We start from the raw sequence: 19995 nt of genomic DNA, 5'->3' as shown, positions 1-19995 counted from the left end.
TAATCTGTATTTATTCCTGCTGTCCTTCTCCATTTTATAAAGATTGTAGGAAGCTAGCTTGGGTGGCTAAGGTTTTCTTATTCTTGCTGCTGACAATACATCAACCAACACCATGTATCTTGTCACTTGAAAGTCACATACTCACTTCATGTTCTCTCTGAATAGTAACACAGATTTCAAGTCATTGCGCTCTAAATATGCCAAAACTTAAAGTGAAATGGATACTTGTCAACTATTTCATTTATTTGCCCTTAGATTACTAAATCTCCACATCACAGAAAACAAAGATCATCATAACTTTATAAAGCAAGACTGTTTTAAAATCAAGTTCTGGGGTAATGAAAAGGTGAAGTAAATTTTTTGGACGAATATTGAAAAAACAGCTCTTGGTCACTTTTGTTGAAGGTCTCCTTAGATAACTGTCCACACCACACACTGCTTAGTTTTTTATTCTGAATCCAATTAATAGTGATGGCTTCTCCATCTTTATGAATGTTTCTTAAAACACTTTGGATCTTAATACTTACAACTTATTATTACAATTAAACTAATTGGAAACACCCCAGCATTGAATCAATTTTTACAAATAAAACAAAAGACTTGTCTCAGTGCATGCCTATGTAAACAGTTCTGTGTCCAAGGTCACTATGGTCCTTTCTGGTCCACTCTCAGATTCAGCGAACCCCAGAGAAAGATGCCACTTGATCAATTAAAAGATGTGTCATATTCTGTAGGTAATAAACACTTACAATGCAATAGATACGAAACATAAATTTTGATAAATATGCCTTTGGGGAAAAAGACTTAAATTACTGTCTTTTGCCACACATTATCATTTTTATATTACTTATATTACATATTACATTTAATAAATTATAGATGTATAACTAATGAAATATAATAAGCATATATGATTTGTGCATTTGCAATTTTAAAATTTGTAAAATGCTATTGTTCTTTTAATTTGGAGACCAAGTCTTAAATTAAGTATTATCCAGGAGCTTTTATATATTTACAATTTATTTATTTGATTTTACATATCTGAGTGTTTGCACGTATGTCTGTGTACCACTAGCATGCCATATAATCTATAACAGGAGTTACAGAAGGTCGTGAGCCACCATGTCTTTGCTGGGAATCTAACCCAGGCTCATTGCAAGAGTTAAAAGTGCTCTTAACTACTAATAATGGAGCTTTAAAAAACCAAAACATCACTGTACAGCTACTATAAATGTATGTTAATAGAGGAATTAGATATGTGGACCTAAAAATTGGCATAAATCCATTAATAGTAGCCTAAGCTTTTATGAACAAAAAAAATGTAACTGTAAAATGTGTGACTTACCATGTTTTATTCATGGGAATATTATAGGATGTTCTCTTCCACTAACTGCTGCTTTATTTTTATATAGCTAAGCAAGCATTTGTCTATGTATGTGGCATATTCAAGTAAACTTGAAAATGTAATTGGGCACTCCTTTTCTCACAAGCTTTGAATCAGTTTAGTCATTTTCAACTTCTTAATGACAAAGCTGATTTTAAACTATTTAATTAAATCAATTCAATAGTAAATTGATCCTAGTAACCAGGCTAAGTAAGTTACATAAGCAACAAAGTCTGTGAAATAATGCTGTAAAGAGTGTCTAGGTACTGGTAATGTATGATAAAACTCGGACCTTGCTTTCCACTACATGTGAAAGAATCTCTTTTAAACAGAAATTCCAAACAGCATCACTATATGGTCATCTTCAGCAAGTTTGTGTTTGTCATAAAGTATGGAAAATAGCGTTTGTCTTAGCATCCCATATTCTCTCTTGTTGGAGGCTCCCAGGTCCACCTCTTCAGATGTGAATATGTAGCCTGTAGTAACTATGGAAACCAGGAAATTAAAATGGGACCAATGTCAGGATAAGATGAGGATGGAAACAATGGAGAGCAAAGTAGCAGGCTACAGGTATCAAATCAGGTAAATGGAAGAGACAGGGCTCCTCAGGGGTGATGAAGCAGGTAAATACAGAAGTGGGGAGGGGGATAAAGGGGAGGAGCAGCAGGACACAATCTAAGAGGGAAAAGGGGTGGGTTCTTAGGTAACAGGGAGGAAGATTAGTAGAGTAAAAGAAGTAGCTAGGGAAAATAACAACACAGATGGCTGGAAAAAAAATAAGGATACACCCTGTTAATGATTTACTCACAAAACCCCCCTAAAAGGTTCTTAAAAGTTGTGATTTCTTGATACATTAGAATCAGTTCCTTAATCCTGAATTGGAGTTCACAAAGGGATTAAATTGGATATAAACTAGACTGTAAGCCAACTAGGCCCATTTAGAACCATACTGCTTATAAAATTAATAGGGTCTGGAAGGTACACTAATGGTCTTCCACTGTGTCCATATTTTAATCTAGATTCTGAGGATGTAAGATTTCATAGGAAAAGAAACATAAAAAGGTGAACTGAGATAGACTTCTGCTGATTTAAACTGTCATATTATCATAAATTATGACTGTGAGTCCATTAGAAATGTCAATCTAAATATGGACAATTATGAAATAGATCATAGTAAAATTATACCCTATAATGTATCCTCATCTATTTCATAACATTCTCTTTATATAGGAGACACTTTGAGAGTATATAAAAATGTAGGGTATATCCAGTATGAAACCTCAAAATACAAAAAGATAGGTTATTTAAGAATTAGTAGGAAAAATATGATTACATAGACATACTGTAAGCAAATCATAAATTTGATATATAATTTTTTTCAGATATTTGAAACAGACTTCCAGTATGCTTTTAACATGAATACACATTCCATTTATGTCTTCAGTCAAGAATGTCCTTTATTTCCAAGCTGGACTAGGAGTTTTAGCCAATATGTTTCTGCTGATTTTCTATATTTTCATAATCCCGGGTCACAGACCTAAGCCTGTGGACCTGATCTCCTGTCAACTGACCTTTATTCACATAATGTTGATCCTCAGTGGATGGGATATTTGGCTTGCAGACATGTTTGAGTTACTGAACATTCAGAATGACTTCAAATGCAAGGCAACTTTTTATATAAACAGGGTGATGAGAGGCCTTTCTATCTGTGTCACTAGCCTCCTGAGTGTGGTCCAGGCTGTCACTATCTGTCCCAGTACCTCTTTGTTGGCAAAATTTAAGCATAAGCTAAAAAAATATATCATGTATGCTTTCTTCTATTTTTGGTCTTTCAATTTGTCCTTCACCATTAACCAGTTCTTCTCTGTTGGTGCTTATACCAATGTGAGTGAGACCAACCAGATGCAGGTCACTAAATACTGCTCACACTTTCCCATGAACAGCATCATCAGGGGACTTATTTTAGCATTGACAACTTTAAGAGATGTGTTTCTTGTAGGAGTCATGCTGACCACAAGTGCATACATGATGATTTTCTTGTTGAGACATCAGAGGAAATGCAAACATCTTCATAGCATCAGTCACTTTAGAGCATCCCCTGAGAAAAGGGCCACCCAGACCATCTTGCTGCTGGTGGTTTTCTTTGTGGTCATGTACTGGGTAGACTTCATCATCTCATCCTCCTCAATCCTGCTATGGAAGTACAACCCTGTCATCCTGACTATTCAGAAGTTTGTGATGAATGCCTATCCCACAATTACTCCTTTGGTACACATCAGTTCTGATAAAAGAATAATCAATGTGCTGAAAATCTTGTGGCCAAAATGTCATCAGGCTTTTTAATAGGGAGTATTTTTTTTTCCTTCCTTACAAAAGAGGACCTGAAACATAATATAGAAGAGGACTTCCTGGTCTGGCCTCAGAGAGAGAAGACACACCTAACCCTCAAGAGACTTGAGGCCTCAGGGAGTGGGAAGGTCTTGTGGGGTGGGGACATCCTCTTGGAGTCCAGGAAGGAAGTATTGGATGAGGAAAAATCAGAAGGAAGACTGGGATATGAGATAATGAGTGTAGTGTAAAAATAGATTATAGAAGAATTAGATCTGCACCTGGAGTTAACCCTGGAACATAGCTCTTCATACCCAAATCATACCAGAAACGAGCTGGTCTCCCAGGATTGCTGACATGCCTGAGAGTACAGGTGAGACCACAACTTCTGTTGAAATGCTTGGCCCAAGAGGGACCCACCAAAAGCCCTCAGGACACAGAAACCATGGAACAGCCAGAAAAAGGACCCTATGGTTACTGTCTGTATCCTGAGGTTGACTCTTTGACTTAGCTCTCAGTACCCAACTCCTACCCTGAGAGAACAGGAGTGGTGACACACAGGCTTACAGAAGGAACAGGCCACAGTAAGAGACAACAAGAAAAGATGACACCAGAGATAACCAAATGGCAAGAGGCGAGTGTAAAAACATAAGCAACAGAAATGAATACTATTTGGCATCATCAGTTCTCCCACCACAGCAAGCCCTGAATACACCAACACACCAAAACAGCAAGATTTGGGTTTAAAATCACATCTTGTGATGACTTTAGAAGAATTTAAGTAGGACATAAATAACTCATTTAAGGAAATACAGGAGAACACAGGTAAACCGATAAAGGAACTGAAGAAAATAAAACATTCAGGATCTGAAAATGAAAGTAAAAACAATAAACAAAATACAAAAGAAGAAAACCCTGGAGATAGAAAACCTAGGAAAAAATCAGGAGTCGTAGATAAAAGCGTCATCAACAGAATACAAAAAAATAGAAGAAAGAGTCTCAGATGCAGAAGATATCATAGAAAACATTGACACAACACTCAAAGAAAATAAAAAAAATGCAAAAAGGTCCTAACCCAAAACATCCAGGAAATACAGGACACAATGAGAAAACCAAACCAAAGGATAATAGATATAAAAGAGAGTGAAGATTCCCAACTTAAAGGACCAGTAAATATCTTCAGCAAAGTTTTAGAAAGAAAAGTACCTAACCTAAAGAAAGAGATGCCCATAAACATACAAGAAGACTACAGAACCCCAAATCACATTGAACCAGAAAAGAAATTTCTCCTGTCACACAAAAACACCAAATGCACAAAACAAAGGAAGAATTAAAAGCAATAAGGGAAAAATATCAAGTAACATATAAAGGCAGACATACCAGAATTGCTCCAGACTTCTAAACAGAGACTATAAAAGCTAGAAGACCCTGGTCAGATGTCATACAGACCCTAAGAGAACATAAATTCTAGCCCAGGCTACAAAACAGAGCAAAACTTTTAGTCATCATAGAGGGAGAAACTAAAATATTTCATGACAAAACCAAATTTATATAATATCTTTATATAAATCTAGCCCTACAGAAGATAATAGATGGAAAACTCCAAAACAAGGAGGGAAACTACATAGTAGAAAAAGCAAAAGAAAATTAATACTCATACAACTAAGGTAAAAGAAGATAGGCACACAAACACAATTCCACCTCTAACAACAAAAATAACAGAAAGCAACAACCACTTCTCCTTAATACCTTTTAATATCAATAGACTCAATTCCCTAATAAAAAGACATAGAATAGATTCATCAACAGGACCCTGCATTTTGCTGCATACAGGAAATGCACAAAAGTGACAAAGACAAACAATACCTCAGACTAAAGAGCTGGAAAATTTTTTCCAAGCAAATGGTCCAAAGAAATAAGCTGGATTATCCATTCTAATACCAAATAAAATTGACTTTCAACCAAAAGTTATCAAAAGTGATAAGGAAGGACACTTCATATACATTTAAAGAAAGATCTACCGAGATGAACTCTTAATTCTGAACATCTATTATCCGAACGCAAGGGCAATCACATTCATAAAAGTAACTTTACTAAAGCTGCAAGCACAGATTGTACCTACACAATAATAGTGGGAGACTTCAACACCCCACTCTCATCAATGGAAAGATCATTGAAGCAAAAGTGAACAGAGATAGAGTGAAACTAACAGATGCTATGAACCAAATGATTTAACAGATATTTATAGAACATTTCACCCTGATATTAAAGAATTCACCTTCTTTTCATCACCTCATGGCACCTTCTCAAAAAATGGACCACATAATTGTTCACAAAACAAGCCTCAAGAGATACAAGAAGATTTAAATAATTCTATGCATCCTGTCTCATCACCACAGACTAAGGCTACCAATGAATAACAGCAACAACAACAAAAGAAAAAACCCACAAAGGCCACAAACATGGAAGCTGAATAAAGCTTTACTCAGTGGACACTTGGTCAAGGAAAAAATAATGAATGGAATTAAAGACTGTTTAGAATGAAAGCAGTGTTCAGAGGCAAACTCATAGCTCTGAGTGCCTCCAAAAAAAAAACAAACAAAAAAAAAAAACAAAACAAAACAACAAAAAAAAAAAAAAAACTGGAGAGAGCATACACTACCAGTTTGATAGCACACCTGAAAGTTCTAAAATAAAAAGAAGCAAATACACACAAGAGGAGTAAACAACAGGAAATAATCAAACTCAAGGCTGAAATCAACCAAGTAGAAACAAAAAGAACTATACAAAGAATCAACAAAATCAGGAGCTGTTGTTTCTGAGAAAATCAACGAGATAAATTAACAGAGAAAATTCGAAATATTTATCATCATTTCTTACTACAAAACCCTATACTCAACAAAACTAAAAAAATCTGGATGGAAAGACAATTTTCTAGACAGATACCAGGTACAAAAGTTAAATCAGGATCAGATAAACCATGTAAACAGTCTCATATTTGTAAAGAAATAAAAGCAGTCATTAAAAGTTTCCCAACCAAAAAAAAAAAAAAATCCCAGGACCAGATTTGTTTAATGCAGAATTCTATTAGGACTTCGAAAAAGACCTAATACAAAGATCACTCTGAAGCTACCTCACCCGGGGATCCACCACATATGCAGCCACCAAATCCAGGCATTATAGCTGATCCCAAGAAGTACTTACTGGCAGGAACCAGATAGAGTTGCCTCCTCAGGGACTATGTTAGAGTCATACAGATACAGCTGGACATGTTTGCAGCTAACCATTGGTCTGAACTGGGGAACCCCAATGAGGGTGCTAATGAAAGGACATAAGGAGCTGAATAGGGTTGCAACCTCATGAGAAGAAAAACATTATCAACCAACAAAACCCTCCAAAACACCCATGGACTAAAACACCAACCTTTCTGCATACATTGAGAGACCTATTGATCCAGTTACATATGTAGCTGAAGATAGAAGTGTCTGGCATCAATGTGAGAAGAGGCTTTTGGTCCCGGGAGGACATGTTTTCCCAATGTAAGAGAATGCCAAGGCAATGGGGTGGAGAGGGTGATTAGGAGAGAGTGAACCTTTGAAGGCAAATTAAGGGGGGGGGATGAGAGCAGGGTGGGGATAAGGAATAACATCTCAAATGTAAATACAGGATATTTAATAAAAATAGTAATAAAAGACCTAATGTCAATACTTTTTAAACTATGCAAAAAATAGAAACAGAAAATGCACTACTCAATTTGTTCTATGAAGCAACAGTTACACTGTTATCAAACCCATAGAAAGACCCAACAAAAAAGAGCTTCAGAACAATTTTCCTTGTGAATATCAATGCAAAATTACTCAATATAATTCTCACAAGCCAAATCCAAGAACACATAGAAACAAACATCCACCATGATAAAATAGGCTTCATCCCAGGGAAGGAGGAATAGTTCAATATACTGAAATCTATCAATGTAATCCACCACATGAACAAACTCAAAGAGAGAAAAAAACACACTATCATTTCATTAGATGATAAAAAATCATTTGGCAAAATTCAGCACCCTTTCATGCAAAAGTATTAGAAATATCAGGAATGCGAGGCTCATATCTAAACATATTAAAGCAATATGCAGCAAACCAGTAGCCACCATCAAAACAAATGGAGAGGAACATGAAGCAATCCCACTAAAATTAAGAAATAGACAAGGCTGCCAACACTCTCCCTATTCAATATATTGCAAGAACTTCTAGCTAGAGCAATTAGACAACTAAAGGAGGACAAAGGGATACAAATTGGAAAGGAAGAAGTTGAAATGTCACTATTTGCAGATGATATACTAGTATACTTAAGTGCCACCAAAATTTCCACCAGAAAACTCCTAAACCTGATAAACAACTTCAGCAAAGTGGTTGAATATAAAATTAACTCAAACAGATCACTAACCTTCCTCTACTCAAAGGATAAACAGGCTGAGAAAGAAATAATAAAAACCACGCCATTGGTAATAGTCACATATAATATAAAATACCATTGGGTGATTCCAACCAAACAAGTAAAATATCTGTATGACAAGAATTTTAAGTCTCTGAAGAAAGAAATTAAAGATCTCAGAAAATTAAAAGATCTTTGATGCTAATTGATTGGCAGAATTAATATAGTAAAAATGGAAATATTTTCAAAAGCAATCTACAAATCCAATGAAATGCCCATCAAAATTCCAATTCCATAATCCTTTATAGAGTTAGAAACAGCAATTTGCAAATTCATTTGGAATAACAAAACACCCAGGATAGTGAAAACTGTTATTAACAGTCAATGAACATCTGTGGGAAAAACCATTCCTGAACTCAAGTTGTACTACAGAGCAATAGTGATTAAGGTGAAGATACAGGGAAAGAGGAACACTTCTCCACTGTTGCTGGGGTGGTAAACTGGTACAACCACTCTGGAAATCAGTCTGGCAATTCCTCAGAAAACTGGACATAGTACTACCTGAAGACCCAGTTATTCCACTTCTGGGCATATACTGCAGAGAAGCTCCAACATACAACAAAGACACATGCACCACAATGTTCATAGAAGCCCTATTTATAATAGCCAGAAGCTGGAAAGAACCCAGATGTCCTTCAGTAGATGGATGGATACAAAAATTGTGTTATATTTACACAATGGAGTACTACTCAGCTATCAGAAACAATGACTTTATAAAATTCTTAAGAAAATGGATGCATCTAGAGTCTATCATCCTGAGTGAGGTAATCCAGGCACAAAAGAACAGACATAAGATACAGTCACTGATAATTGGATACTAACCCCAGAAAGCTCTGAACACCCCAGAAACAACTCACAGACTGTATGAAGTTCAAGAAAAATAAAGGCCAAAAAGAAAAAAAAGAAAAGAAAAGAAAAATCATTACACTTAATCTTTACACACAAACAAAACTTTGACTATTTCCAGGTTACATCTTGTTTTACATGTACTTTATGCTCATTGTAACTAGTAAGATTTTAATGCATACTGTCAAACCTTTAAAAAAAATCAAGTACTGACAAAAATGTATTTATATACTCTTATGCAAAAAATGCTTTTAAAATCTGTACATTTATATGTTTTTTAAAATAAAGTTGTTCAATGAAAAAAACTGCATGATATTGGTACAGAGTTAGAAAGGTAGATCAATGGAATATAAATGAACAGATATGAACCCACATACCTATTGTCACTTGACATCTGGCAAAGAAGCTAACCATCCAGTAGAAAAAGGACAGCATTTCAACAAATGGTGCTGGTTCCTCTGGAGGGTCATTGTGTAGATGAATGCAAATTGATCCGTTCTTATCTCCTTGTACAAAGATCAAGTGCAAGTGGATCGATGACCTTCACATAAAACTAGATATACTGAATTGAATAGAACACCAATGGCTTATGCTTTGAGATCAACAATAGACAAATGAGATGTCATAACATTAAAAAGCTTCAGTAATGCAAAGGACACTGTCAATAGGACAAAAGGCAACTAACAAAATGGAAAAAAATCTTCACTTATTCTACATCCCATAGAGGGCTTATGTCTAATATATACAAAGAACTCAAGAAGTTATACCCCCAGAAAACCAAATAATTACATTAAAATGGGTACAGAGCTAAACAGAATTCTCAGCTAAGAAAACTGGAATAGCTGAGAAGCACCTAAAGAAATGTTAACCATCTTTAGTCATCAGAGAAATACAAAGAAAATCAACCCTGAGATTCTACCTCACACTAGTAAGAATGGCTAAGGTCAAAAACTCAGTTGACAGCAGATGCTGGCAAGGATATGGAGAAAGAGGAACACTCCTCCATTGTTGGTGTGATTGCAAGCTGTGTATAACCACTTTGGAAATCAGTCTGGTAGTTTCTCAGAAAGTTGGACATAGTACTACCTGAGGACCCAGCTATACCACTCCTGGGCATATACCCAAAAGATGCTCCAACACCTAATAATACACATAATCCACTATGTTAATAGCTGCCATATTTTAATAGCCAGAAGGTGGAAATAATCCAGATGTTTCTCAACAGAATAATTGATACAGAAAATTTGGCACATTTTCACAGTGGAGTATTACTCAGCTATTAAAAACAATGAGTTCAGGAAATTCTTGGGCAAATGGTTGCATCTAGAAAACATCATTCTGAGTGAGGCAACTCAATCACAAAAGAACACACATGATATGTAGTCACTAATAAGTCAATATTAGGCAAAGAACTTGGAATACCCACGATAAAACTCACGGACCACATGAAGATCAAGTGCTTCCTCAAGACCAAAGAGTGGATGCTTCAGTCCTCCATAGTAAGGGGAAACAAAATAACCCAAGGATGTAGAGGGTGGGGGGACTTGGGAGGAAGAAAGAAGTGGAAGGGGAAAATGAGGGACAGAATTAGGTACTTGAGGATATGGAGAGGTTTACAGAAGGTCAGGAAATTGAACAGAGTTGTGTAGCAATGGGGGATGGAGAAATTGTAGTAGCAACCAGAAGGTCCTAGATACCAAGAAAACAAAAGCCTCCAAGGACCCTACAGGAATGACTTTAGCTGAAATAAACACAAAGGGGGAGGGAGAACCTGTAAAATCTATATCCAGAGGTTAGGCATGGCGCTCTGGTTGAGGGATAGAACAACCCACCCATCTCCAAAATTTTAACCCTAAATTGCTCCTGTCTAAAGGAAATACAGGGACAAATTTGGAGCAGATACTGGAGGAAAAGCCATCCAGAGACTGCCCCCTACCTCGGGATCCTTCCCACATGCAGATACTAAACTCAGACACTATTGCAGATGCCAAGAAATACTCGAAGACAGGAGCCTGATACAGCTGTGTCTGCGGAGACTTTTCCAGATCCTGACAAATACAGATGTGGATGCTTGAAGCCAACCATTGGACTGATCACAGGGACCCTAATGAAGGAGTGAGGGGAAGGATTGTAGGAGCTGAAGGGGCCTTATCAATGGGAGGGGATGCTGTCTTAGTCAGGGTTTTGATTCCTGCACAAAATATCATGATAAAGAAGCAAGTTGGAGAGAAAAGGGTTTATTCAGCTTACACTTCCATATTGCTGTCCATCACCAGATAAAGTCAGGACTGGAACTTAAGCAGGTCAGGAAGCAGGAGCTGATGCAGAGGCCATGGAGGGTTGTCACTTACTGGCTTGCTTCCCATGACTTGCTTGGTCTGCTTTCTTATAGAATCCAGGTCTACCAGCCCAGGGATGGCACCAACCACAATGGGTTGGGCCCTCCCCCCTTGATCCCTAGTTGATAAAATGCCTTACAGCTGGATCTCCTGGAGGCATTTCCTCAGCTGAGGCTCCTTTCTCAGTTATAACTCTAGCTTGTGTCAAGTTGACACAGAACCATCCAGTACAGAGGTCCTTGGTCTTGTGATGGCTTGATGCCCCAGTGTAGCAAAATACTAGGGTGGTAAGGTAGGTGTGGGTGTGTGGATGGGGAAGCACCCTCATAGAAGCAGGGTTAGTGGAGATAGAATAGGGAGTTTGCAGAGAGGAAATTGAGAAAGTTTTAATTATTTTTTTTTTAAAACTGATTATTTTAAAACTATTTAATAGTTCAAGTAGTAATGCTATATTTTTTCATATGATTTAAGTAAAATTTGTGGTATTATACATTCTTTTATCATTTCTGCTGCCAAGATATATGGAGTTCTTTAATTTCATTGTACACCATGTTAATAATTCCATATAAAGCCTCTTTCTATATTTTAATTCATGTCATAAATGTTCCCTGGATGCTGAGTTCACTCAGAAGAAGAGTGAAAATTCTTACTCATTGTGAAAATTTTAAGAATTTCTGTTGAAAACGTTACTTTACTTTAAATCATCAAGAATAATGTTAAGATACTATTGTAAATTTAATTCTGTTTCCTAATTATTATTTTTAATGCTTTCATACAGTATTTCCTGACTTGAATTTTTCATTCCTCCACTCCTTCCATGTAGAGAACCGTATTGGATTTGGACAAAGACCCGAGCCCTAAGATGGCGCCGGTGTCCGCCCTCTCTAACTAGTAAACACCTCAAGAGTGCATGTACCTGTATCATGCCACATTATTGACCAATTATGATAAGACACCTCAGCTGGCGAACGGGCAAGAAGGATAAAAGGAGAGAGCCTCCCGGGTACGGGGCTCCCAGATCCATCAAAGCATCAAGAAAGCTCAAAAAAATACATTTCACTCCACACAACAATAGTGGGAGACTTTAATACCCCACTCTCACAAATGGACAGATCATGGAAACTGAAACTGAACAAAGACACTGCAAAACTAGCAGAGACTTTGAACCAACTAGAATTAATAGATATATACAGAACGTATCATCCTAAAGTAAAAGAATACACCTTCTTCTCAGCACCCCATGGCACCTTCTCAAAAATTGACCACATAATTGGACACAGAACGAGCCTCAATCGATATAAGAAGATTGAAATACTCCCATGCATCCTCTCAGATCACCATGGTCTATGGCTGGTCTTTAACAACAACAAAGACAACAAAAAGCCTATGTACACATGGAAACTAAACAACGCTCTGTTAAATGATAACAGGGTAAAGAAGAAATAAAGAAAGAAATTAAGGACTTTCTAGAATTCAACGAAAACAAAAACACAACATTCCCAAACCTATGGGATGCAATGAAAGCAATACTGAGTGGAAAACTGAAAGCCCTAAGTGCTTCCAAAAGAAACTGGAGAGAGCTTACATCAGCAACCTGACAGCACAGCTAAAAGCCCTAGAACAAAAGGAAGCAGATATACCCAAAAAGAGTAGACAACAAGAAATAATCAAAATTAGGGCAGAAATAGACCAAATAGAAACAAAAAGAACCATTGAAAAAAATCAACAAAACCAAGAGTTGGTTCTTTGAGAAAATCAACAAGATTGATAAACCCCTAGCCAGACTAACTAGAGAGCAATGAGAGAGTATCCAAATTAACAAAATCAGAAAGGAAAGTGGAGACATAACAACTGAAACTGAGGAAATTCAAGAAATCATCAGATCCTACGACAAAAACTTTTTTTTTTTACAAAAACTTATACTCCACAAAATTGTAAAATCTGGAGGAAATGGACGAATTCCTAGACAGATACAAGATCCCAAAGTTAAACCAGGACAAAGTAAACCATCTAAATAACCCTATAACACCTAAAGAAATAGAAGAAGTCATCAAAAGCCTCCCAACCAAAAAAAGCCCAGGTCCAGATGGGTTCAGTACAGAATTTTATCAGACATTTATTGCAGATATAACACCAATACTCTCCAAACTATTCCAGAGGATGGAATCAGATGGAATACTACCCGGTTCATTTTTTGAGGCTACAGTAACCCTCATACCTAAGCCACACAAAGACCCTGCAAGGAAAGAGAACTTCAGACCAATCTCACTTATGAACATTGACGCAAAAGTGCTCAACAAAATCCTTGCAGACCGAATGCAAGAACACATCAAAACAATCATTCATCATGACCAAGTAGGCTTCATCCCTGGGATGCAGGGATGGTTTAATATAAGGAAATCCATCAATGTAATCCACCATTTGAACAAACTCAAAGAACAAAGTCGCATGGTCATCTCACTAGATGCTGAGGGGGCATTTGACAAGGTTCAACACCCCTTCATGTTAAAAGTCCTGAAAAGATCAGGAATCCAAGGTCCATACTTAAACATAATAAAAGCAGTATACAGAAAACCAACAGACAAAATCAAACTTAACGGTGGGAAGCTTGAAGCAATCCCACTAAAATCAGGGACTCGACAGGGCTGCCCACTCTCTCCCTACCTATTCAACATGGTACTGGAGGTCCTGGCTGGAGCAATTAGACAGCAGAAGGAGATCAAGGAGATACAAATCGGAAAGGAAGAGATAAGAGCATCACTGTATGCTGATGACATGATAGTGTACATAAGTGACCCCAGAAACTCCACCAGAGAACTCCTACAGCTGATAAACAAGTTCAGCAAAGTGGCTGGATACAAAATCAACTCAGGCAAATCAGTGGCCTTCCTATATTCAAAGGACAAACATGTGGAAAAAGAAATTAGGGAAAAGATACCCTTCACAATTGTCACAATAACTATGAAATACCTTGATCTGACTCTAACTAAGCAAGTGAAAGACCTGTATGACAGGAGCTTCAAACCTCTAAAGAAGGAAATTGAGGAGGATATCAGAAGATGGAAAGATCTCCCATGCTCATGGATTGGAAAGATCAACATTTTAAAAACGGCCATCCTACCAAGAGCAATCTACAGATTCAACACAATCCCCATCAAAATTCCAACCCAGTTCTTCGTAGAATTGGAAAGATCAATGTGCAATTTCATATGGAACAACAAAGGGCCTAGAATAGCAAAGTCCATCCTCAACAACGGGAGAACATCTGCGGGAGTCACTGTCCCTGACTTCAAGCTATATTACAAGGCAATTGTGCTGGAAACTGCATGGTACTGGTACAGAAATTGGCATGTGGATCAATGGAATAGAATAGAAGATCCAGAAATGAGCCCTCACATACATGGTTACCTGATTTTTGACAAAGGAGCCGTAGACATTCAGTGGAAGAAGGACAGCCTGTTCAACAAATGGTGCTGGTCCAACTGGCACTCAGCATGCAAAGGAATGAAGATAGACCCTTTCTTATCTCCTTTTACAAAGCTCAAGTGTAAGTGGATCAAAGATCTCCACATTAAACCAGATACACTGAAACTATTAGATGAGAAAGTAGGGGATACTTTAGAACATATAGGCACAGGAGAAAATTTTCTGAACAAAACACCAATGGCTCAAGCTCTAAGGTCAAAGATTAACAAATGGGACTGAATGAGATTGCAGAGTTTCTGTAAAGATAAGGACATTGTCAAGAAAACAAAACGGCAGCCAACAGAATTGGAAAAGATTTTTTCCAACTCCACATCAGATAGAGGTCTAATATCTAAGGCAGACAAAGAACTCAAAAAGCTAGACACCAGAGAATCAAATAACCCTATTAAAAAATGGGGTACAGAGCTAAACAAAACGTTCTCAGTTGAGGAATATCAAATGGCTGTGAAATATCTGAGGAAGTGCTCCACATCCTTAGCCATCAGGGAAATGCAAATCAAAACAACCCTGAGATTCCACCTCACACCAGTCAGATTGGCCAAGATCCAAAACTCAGATGACAACAGATACGGAGAAAGAGGAACCCTTCTCCACTGTTGGTTGGGTTGCAAACTAATACAACCACCCTGGAAATCAGTCTGGTGATACCTCAGAAAATTGGACATAATACTACCTGAAGATCCAGCTATTCCACTTTTGGGCATATACCCCAGAGACTTTTTAGTACACAACAAAGATATATGCACCACAATGTTCATAGCAGCTTTATTTATAATAGCCAGAAGCTGGAAAGAACCCAGATGTCCTTCAGAAGATGAATGGATACAAAAAATGTGGTAGATTTACACAATGGAATACTACTCAGCCACCAGAAACAATGACTTGACCAAATTCTTAAGAAAATGGCTGCATCTAGAGAATATCATTCTGAGTGAGATAACCCAGTCACAAAAGAGCAGACATTATATGCAGTCACTGATAATGGGATGCTAACCCCAGAGGCTCGCACTGCCGCAGAAACAACTCACAGACTGTATGAAGTCCAAGAAATAAAGAAAACAAAACAAAACAAAACAAAAAATCTTTATACAACAAGAAAACTTTGACTATTTCCATGTTACATTTTGTTTTACATGTACTTTATGCTCATTGTAACTATTAAGTTTTCAATGCATACTATCAAACCTTTAAAAAAAATCAAGTACTGACTAACAAATATATTCTTACAGTTTTATGTAAAAATTTTTTTAAAATCTGAAAAAAAGTACTAACAAAAATGTATTGTATAAATTTATTTTTAAAATGCTTAAAATCTGTACATTTATTTTTGTTTTGTAAAATAAAGTAGTTAAAAAAAAGAATCTAAGATATCAAACTAAAACTAAAACAAAAATAATAAAATATAATTCAAGAGTAAAACAATATAGAACAAAGTTACATAATTTTATATACATATTGGGATATTAAAGACAAATTGCACTCATTCCCAAAATGTAATAATTGTTTGAAATTCAAATTTCAATTTCTGTGACACTCTCATACAAAGCCAAAACGAAGGGCTAGTCTAAAAATATCTGACCTTTATTCCTCAAAATTGTCAGATCCTTGAATGAAGATAAAACTTTAGCACACCCTTCAGAAGCTACAAAACATAGAGCAGCCTTTGCAGGAAATGAAATGTGTGATTTTTGAACTGGCACTCTGTAGGACAGGAAAAAATTCAATAAAAGATGCTATTCTGATTATTAGTTCTAATAAAACATTATGTGAAAAAAAAAAAGAAAGGAATCCTGAATAAACTGCTGAGAGAAGAACCTGGCTTTTTCTTGCGAGAAGAGGTTGGGCATGACACTTCCAGTCCCTTCCCATCTTCTCTCTCTTTCAAATCCATTCCTTTTCCCCTTAGAAGAAAAAGAGTATGCCTTCCAAAGATATCAGCTTAACATTGCATAGCAAGTTATTGTAAGACTTGTACAAACCCTTTTATCAAGACTAGATCAGGCAACCCCCCAAGAAAAAGAAGTCCCAAGCATAGGCAAAAGAGTCAGAGACACCACCACTGCCACTGTTAGGAATCCTATAAGAACACCCAAACTGCACAGCTATCATGTATATGCAGAGGACCTAGCTCAGACCCATACATGGTCTCTCTTTGTTGCTTCACTCTCCCTGATCCCTTGTGATTCCTGTTTGCTTGATTCTGTGAACCCTGCTCTCCTGATGGCCTTGATCCCTCTGCCCCTTATAATCCTTTCTCCTTCATCTCAGCTATGGGTTTTCCCAGGATCTCTGCATCTGCTCCCACCAGTTGCTGGATAATGCTTCTCTTCAGTAACAATTGGAATAGGTGCTAATCTCTGAGTATAGCAAAATATCAATAGAGATCTTTTCATTGATTTTCTTCCACTTGAGTTTGGCTCTGTCCTGAGACAATAGGCTGTCTGCTCTCTGGTTCCTGGTGATACAGGCATCATGCGCTACCTCCAGGGCGCTAGATCTAAAGCTGTACCACACATTGGTTATCACTACCACAAGTTCAAGTCACTGTCACCTCAGCACATCTTACAAGCAGGACAGATGGTAGGTAAAAAGTTTTGTGGCTGGGTTGTTGTTCCAGTCCCTCTGCTGTATACCTTGCCTGTTTATAGAAATTTACCAGTTCAGGCTCTTCCACATTACTAGGAAGCTTCACTAAGGTCACTCTTATATATCTTGGGGAGTTTCCTCTTAATTAGGTTTGTACATCACCCCTCCCACCCACTCCCTAATTCCAGTCATATTTCTTTTTTTCCAGTCATCGTTCTTAATAATGTCCCTCTACCCTCCCATCTTCTGCCTCATTCCTTCTGTTTCTATCCTCACCTGCCCTCCATTCTACCTGCAAATTCTATCCTTTTTCTCCCTTCATGCATCTCCCTTCTTACTTTGCATCTCTGGATCTGTAGATTATAACATTACCATCTATTATTTTATTTTACTATCTACTTATAAGAGAGTACACACTGTATTTGTCTTCTTGAGTCTGGGTTATCATACTCAGGATGATTGTTTTTCTGGTTGTATTCATCTGCCTACAAATTTCATTATGTCTTTATTTTAAACAACTGAGTAATATTCTATTTTATCCATTCATAGTTTGAGAGTCATCTGTGTTGCTTACAATTTCTACCTATTATGCATAAGGCTACTGTGAACATAGTTAAGCAAGTATCCTTGTGGTATAACTGAGTATCCTTTGGGTATATGCCCAGGAGTATTATATCTGGGTTTGGGGCACATTGATTCCCAATTGTCTGAGGAAATGCCATATTAATTTCTAAAGAAACTGTACAAATTTACACTTCCCCTAGCAATGGAGGAGTATTCATGTTATTCCACACTCGTGCCAGGATGAGTTGTCTTTTGTGTTATTGATCATAGCCACAATGAATGGTTTGTGATTAAGTCTCAAAGTGGGTTTAACTTGCATATTCACTGAGCAGTAAGAATATTGGATATTTTTAAGAGTTTTTCAGCCATTACAAATTCCTCCTTTGAGAATGTTTTGTTTATATATGTACCCCATTTTTAATTGGATTGTTTACTTTCTTGATGTTTAGTTTCTCAGGTTTTCTTTTTTATTTCTTTGCACATTAACTCCCTTTCAGATGTGAACTCGGTGAAAATCTGTTCCCATACTGTAGACTACCATTTTATGCTATCTATGATGTCTTTTGCCTTTCAGAAGATTTTCAGTTTCATGAGGTCCCATTCATTGATTGTTCTATTTAGTGCCTGTGCTACAGGTGTTCTGTTCAGGAAGTTGTCTCTTGTGGCAATATGTTCAAGGCTATTCTCAACTTTCTCTTCCATGAGGTTCAGCACATTTCATTTTATGTTGAGACTTTGATCCACTTGGATGTGAGTTTTAAGCAGGGTAATATCAGTAAATCTATGTGCATTCTTGTACATGCCAACATCCAAATAGACTAGGACCATTTGTTGAAAATGCCTTCTTTATCAGACCAATTTCACTTATGAATGTCAATGCAAAAATACTCAATAAAATTCTCACAAACCAAATTCAAGAACACATCAAAATGATCCTCCATCCTAATCAAGTAGGCTTTACCCAGGGATGCATCAATCAACATAAGCCACCACATAAACAAACTCAAAGAAAAAAAAAGCACATGATCATTTTATTAGATGCTGAGGAGGAATTTGACAAAATTCAAAACCCCTTAATGATAAAAGTGTGGGGAAAATCAGAAATTCAAGGCTTATACGTAAACATACTGAAAAAAATATACAGTAAACCAGTGGCCAACATAAAACTAAATGGTGAGAAACTTAAAGCAATCCAACTAAAATCAGGAACTGGGCAAAACTGCACACTTTCTCTCTACCTATCAATATACTACTTGAAGTCCTAGCCAAAGCAATTAGACGGCAAAAGGAGGTCAAAGAGATACATTAGAAAGGAAGAAGTAAAAATATCACTATTTGTAGATGTTATGATAGTATAATTAAGTAACCCCAAAAATTCCACCAGATAACTCCTAAACCTGATAAAAAGTTTAGCAAAGTGGCTGGATATAAAATTATCTCAAACCAGTAGCCTTCTTCTACTCAAAGGATAAGCAGGCTGAAAAAGAAAATTAGGAAAATGATACCCTTCCCAATAGTCACCAACAATATAAAACATCTCAATGTGACTCTAACCAAGTAAGTAAAAGTTCTCTATGACAAGAACTTTAGGTCTTTGAAGAAAGAGATTGATGAAGATCTCAGAAATGGAAAGATCTCCCATACTCATAGATTGGCAGGATTTATAGTAAATATAGCCATATCACCAAAAGCAATCTACAGATTCATTGCAATTCCCATCAAAATTCCAACTCAATTCTTCCTAGTGTTAGAAAGAGAAATTTGAAAATTCATTTGGAATAACAAAAAAAAAAGCAGGATACCAAAAATCATCTTAGAGAATCATTATCCCTGACCTCAAGCTGTATTACAAAGCAATGGTGATTTTAAAGAAAACTGCATGATGTTGATACAAAGACAGGCAGGTAGATCAATGGAATAGAACTGAAGACCCAGAAATGAACCCACACACCTATGGTCACTTGATAT

At 36.8% G+C, this 19995-nt stretch overlaps 1 protein-coding gene across 1 annotated transcript; it reads left to right on the top strand.

Annotated features, from left to right (window-relative positions):
- Positions 1-2818: 2818 nt before the first annotated feature.
- Positions 2819-3727, top strand: LOC308432273 (vomeronasal type-1 receptor 48-like; the record flags this gene model as incomplete). Its single annotated transcript, XM_080932050.1, has 1 exon — positions 2819-3727. The coding sequence occupies one exon, from the start codon at positions 2819-2821 to the stop codon at positions 3725-3727; it is 909 nt and encodes a 302-aa protein (XP_080788176.1).
- Between the last annotated feature and the right edge of the window lie 16268 nt (positions 3728-19995).

This window comes from Micromys minutus, assembly GCF_963924665.1.
Source record: "Micromys minutus genome assembly, chromosome: 18".
NCBI classification, from domain to species: Eukaryota; Metazoa; Chordata; class Mammalia; order Rodentia; family Muridae; genus Micromys; species Micromys minutus.
Note: the sequence above shows the minus strand (reverse complement) of the source record. Positions and strands in the feature narration are given on the sequence as shown.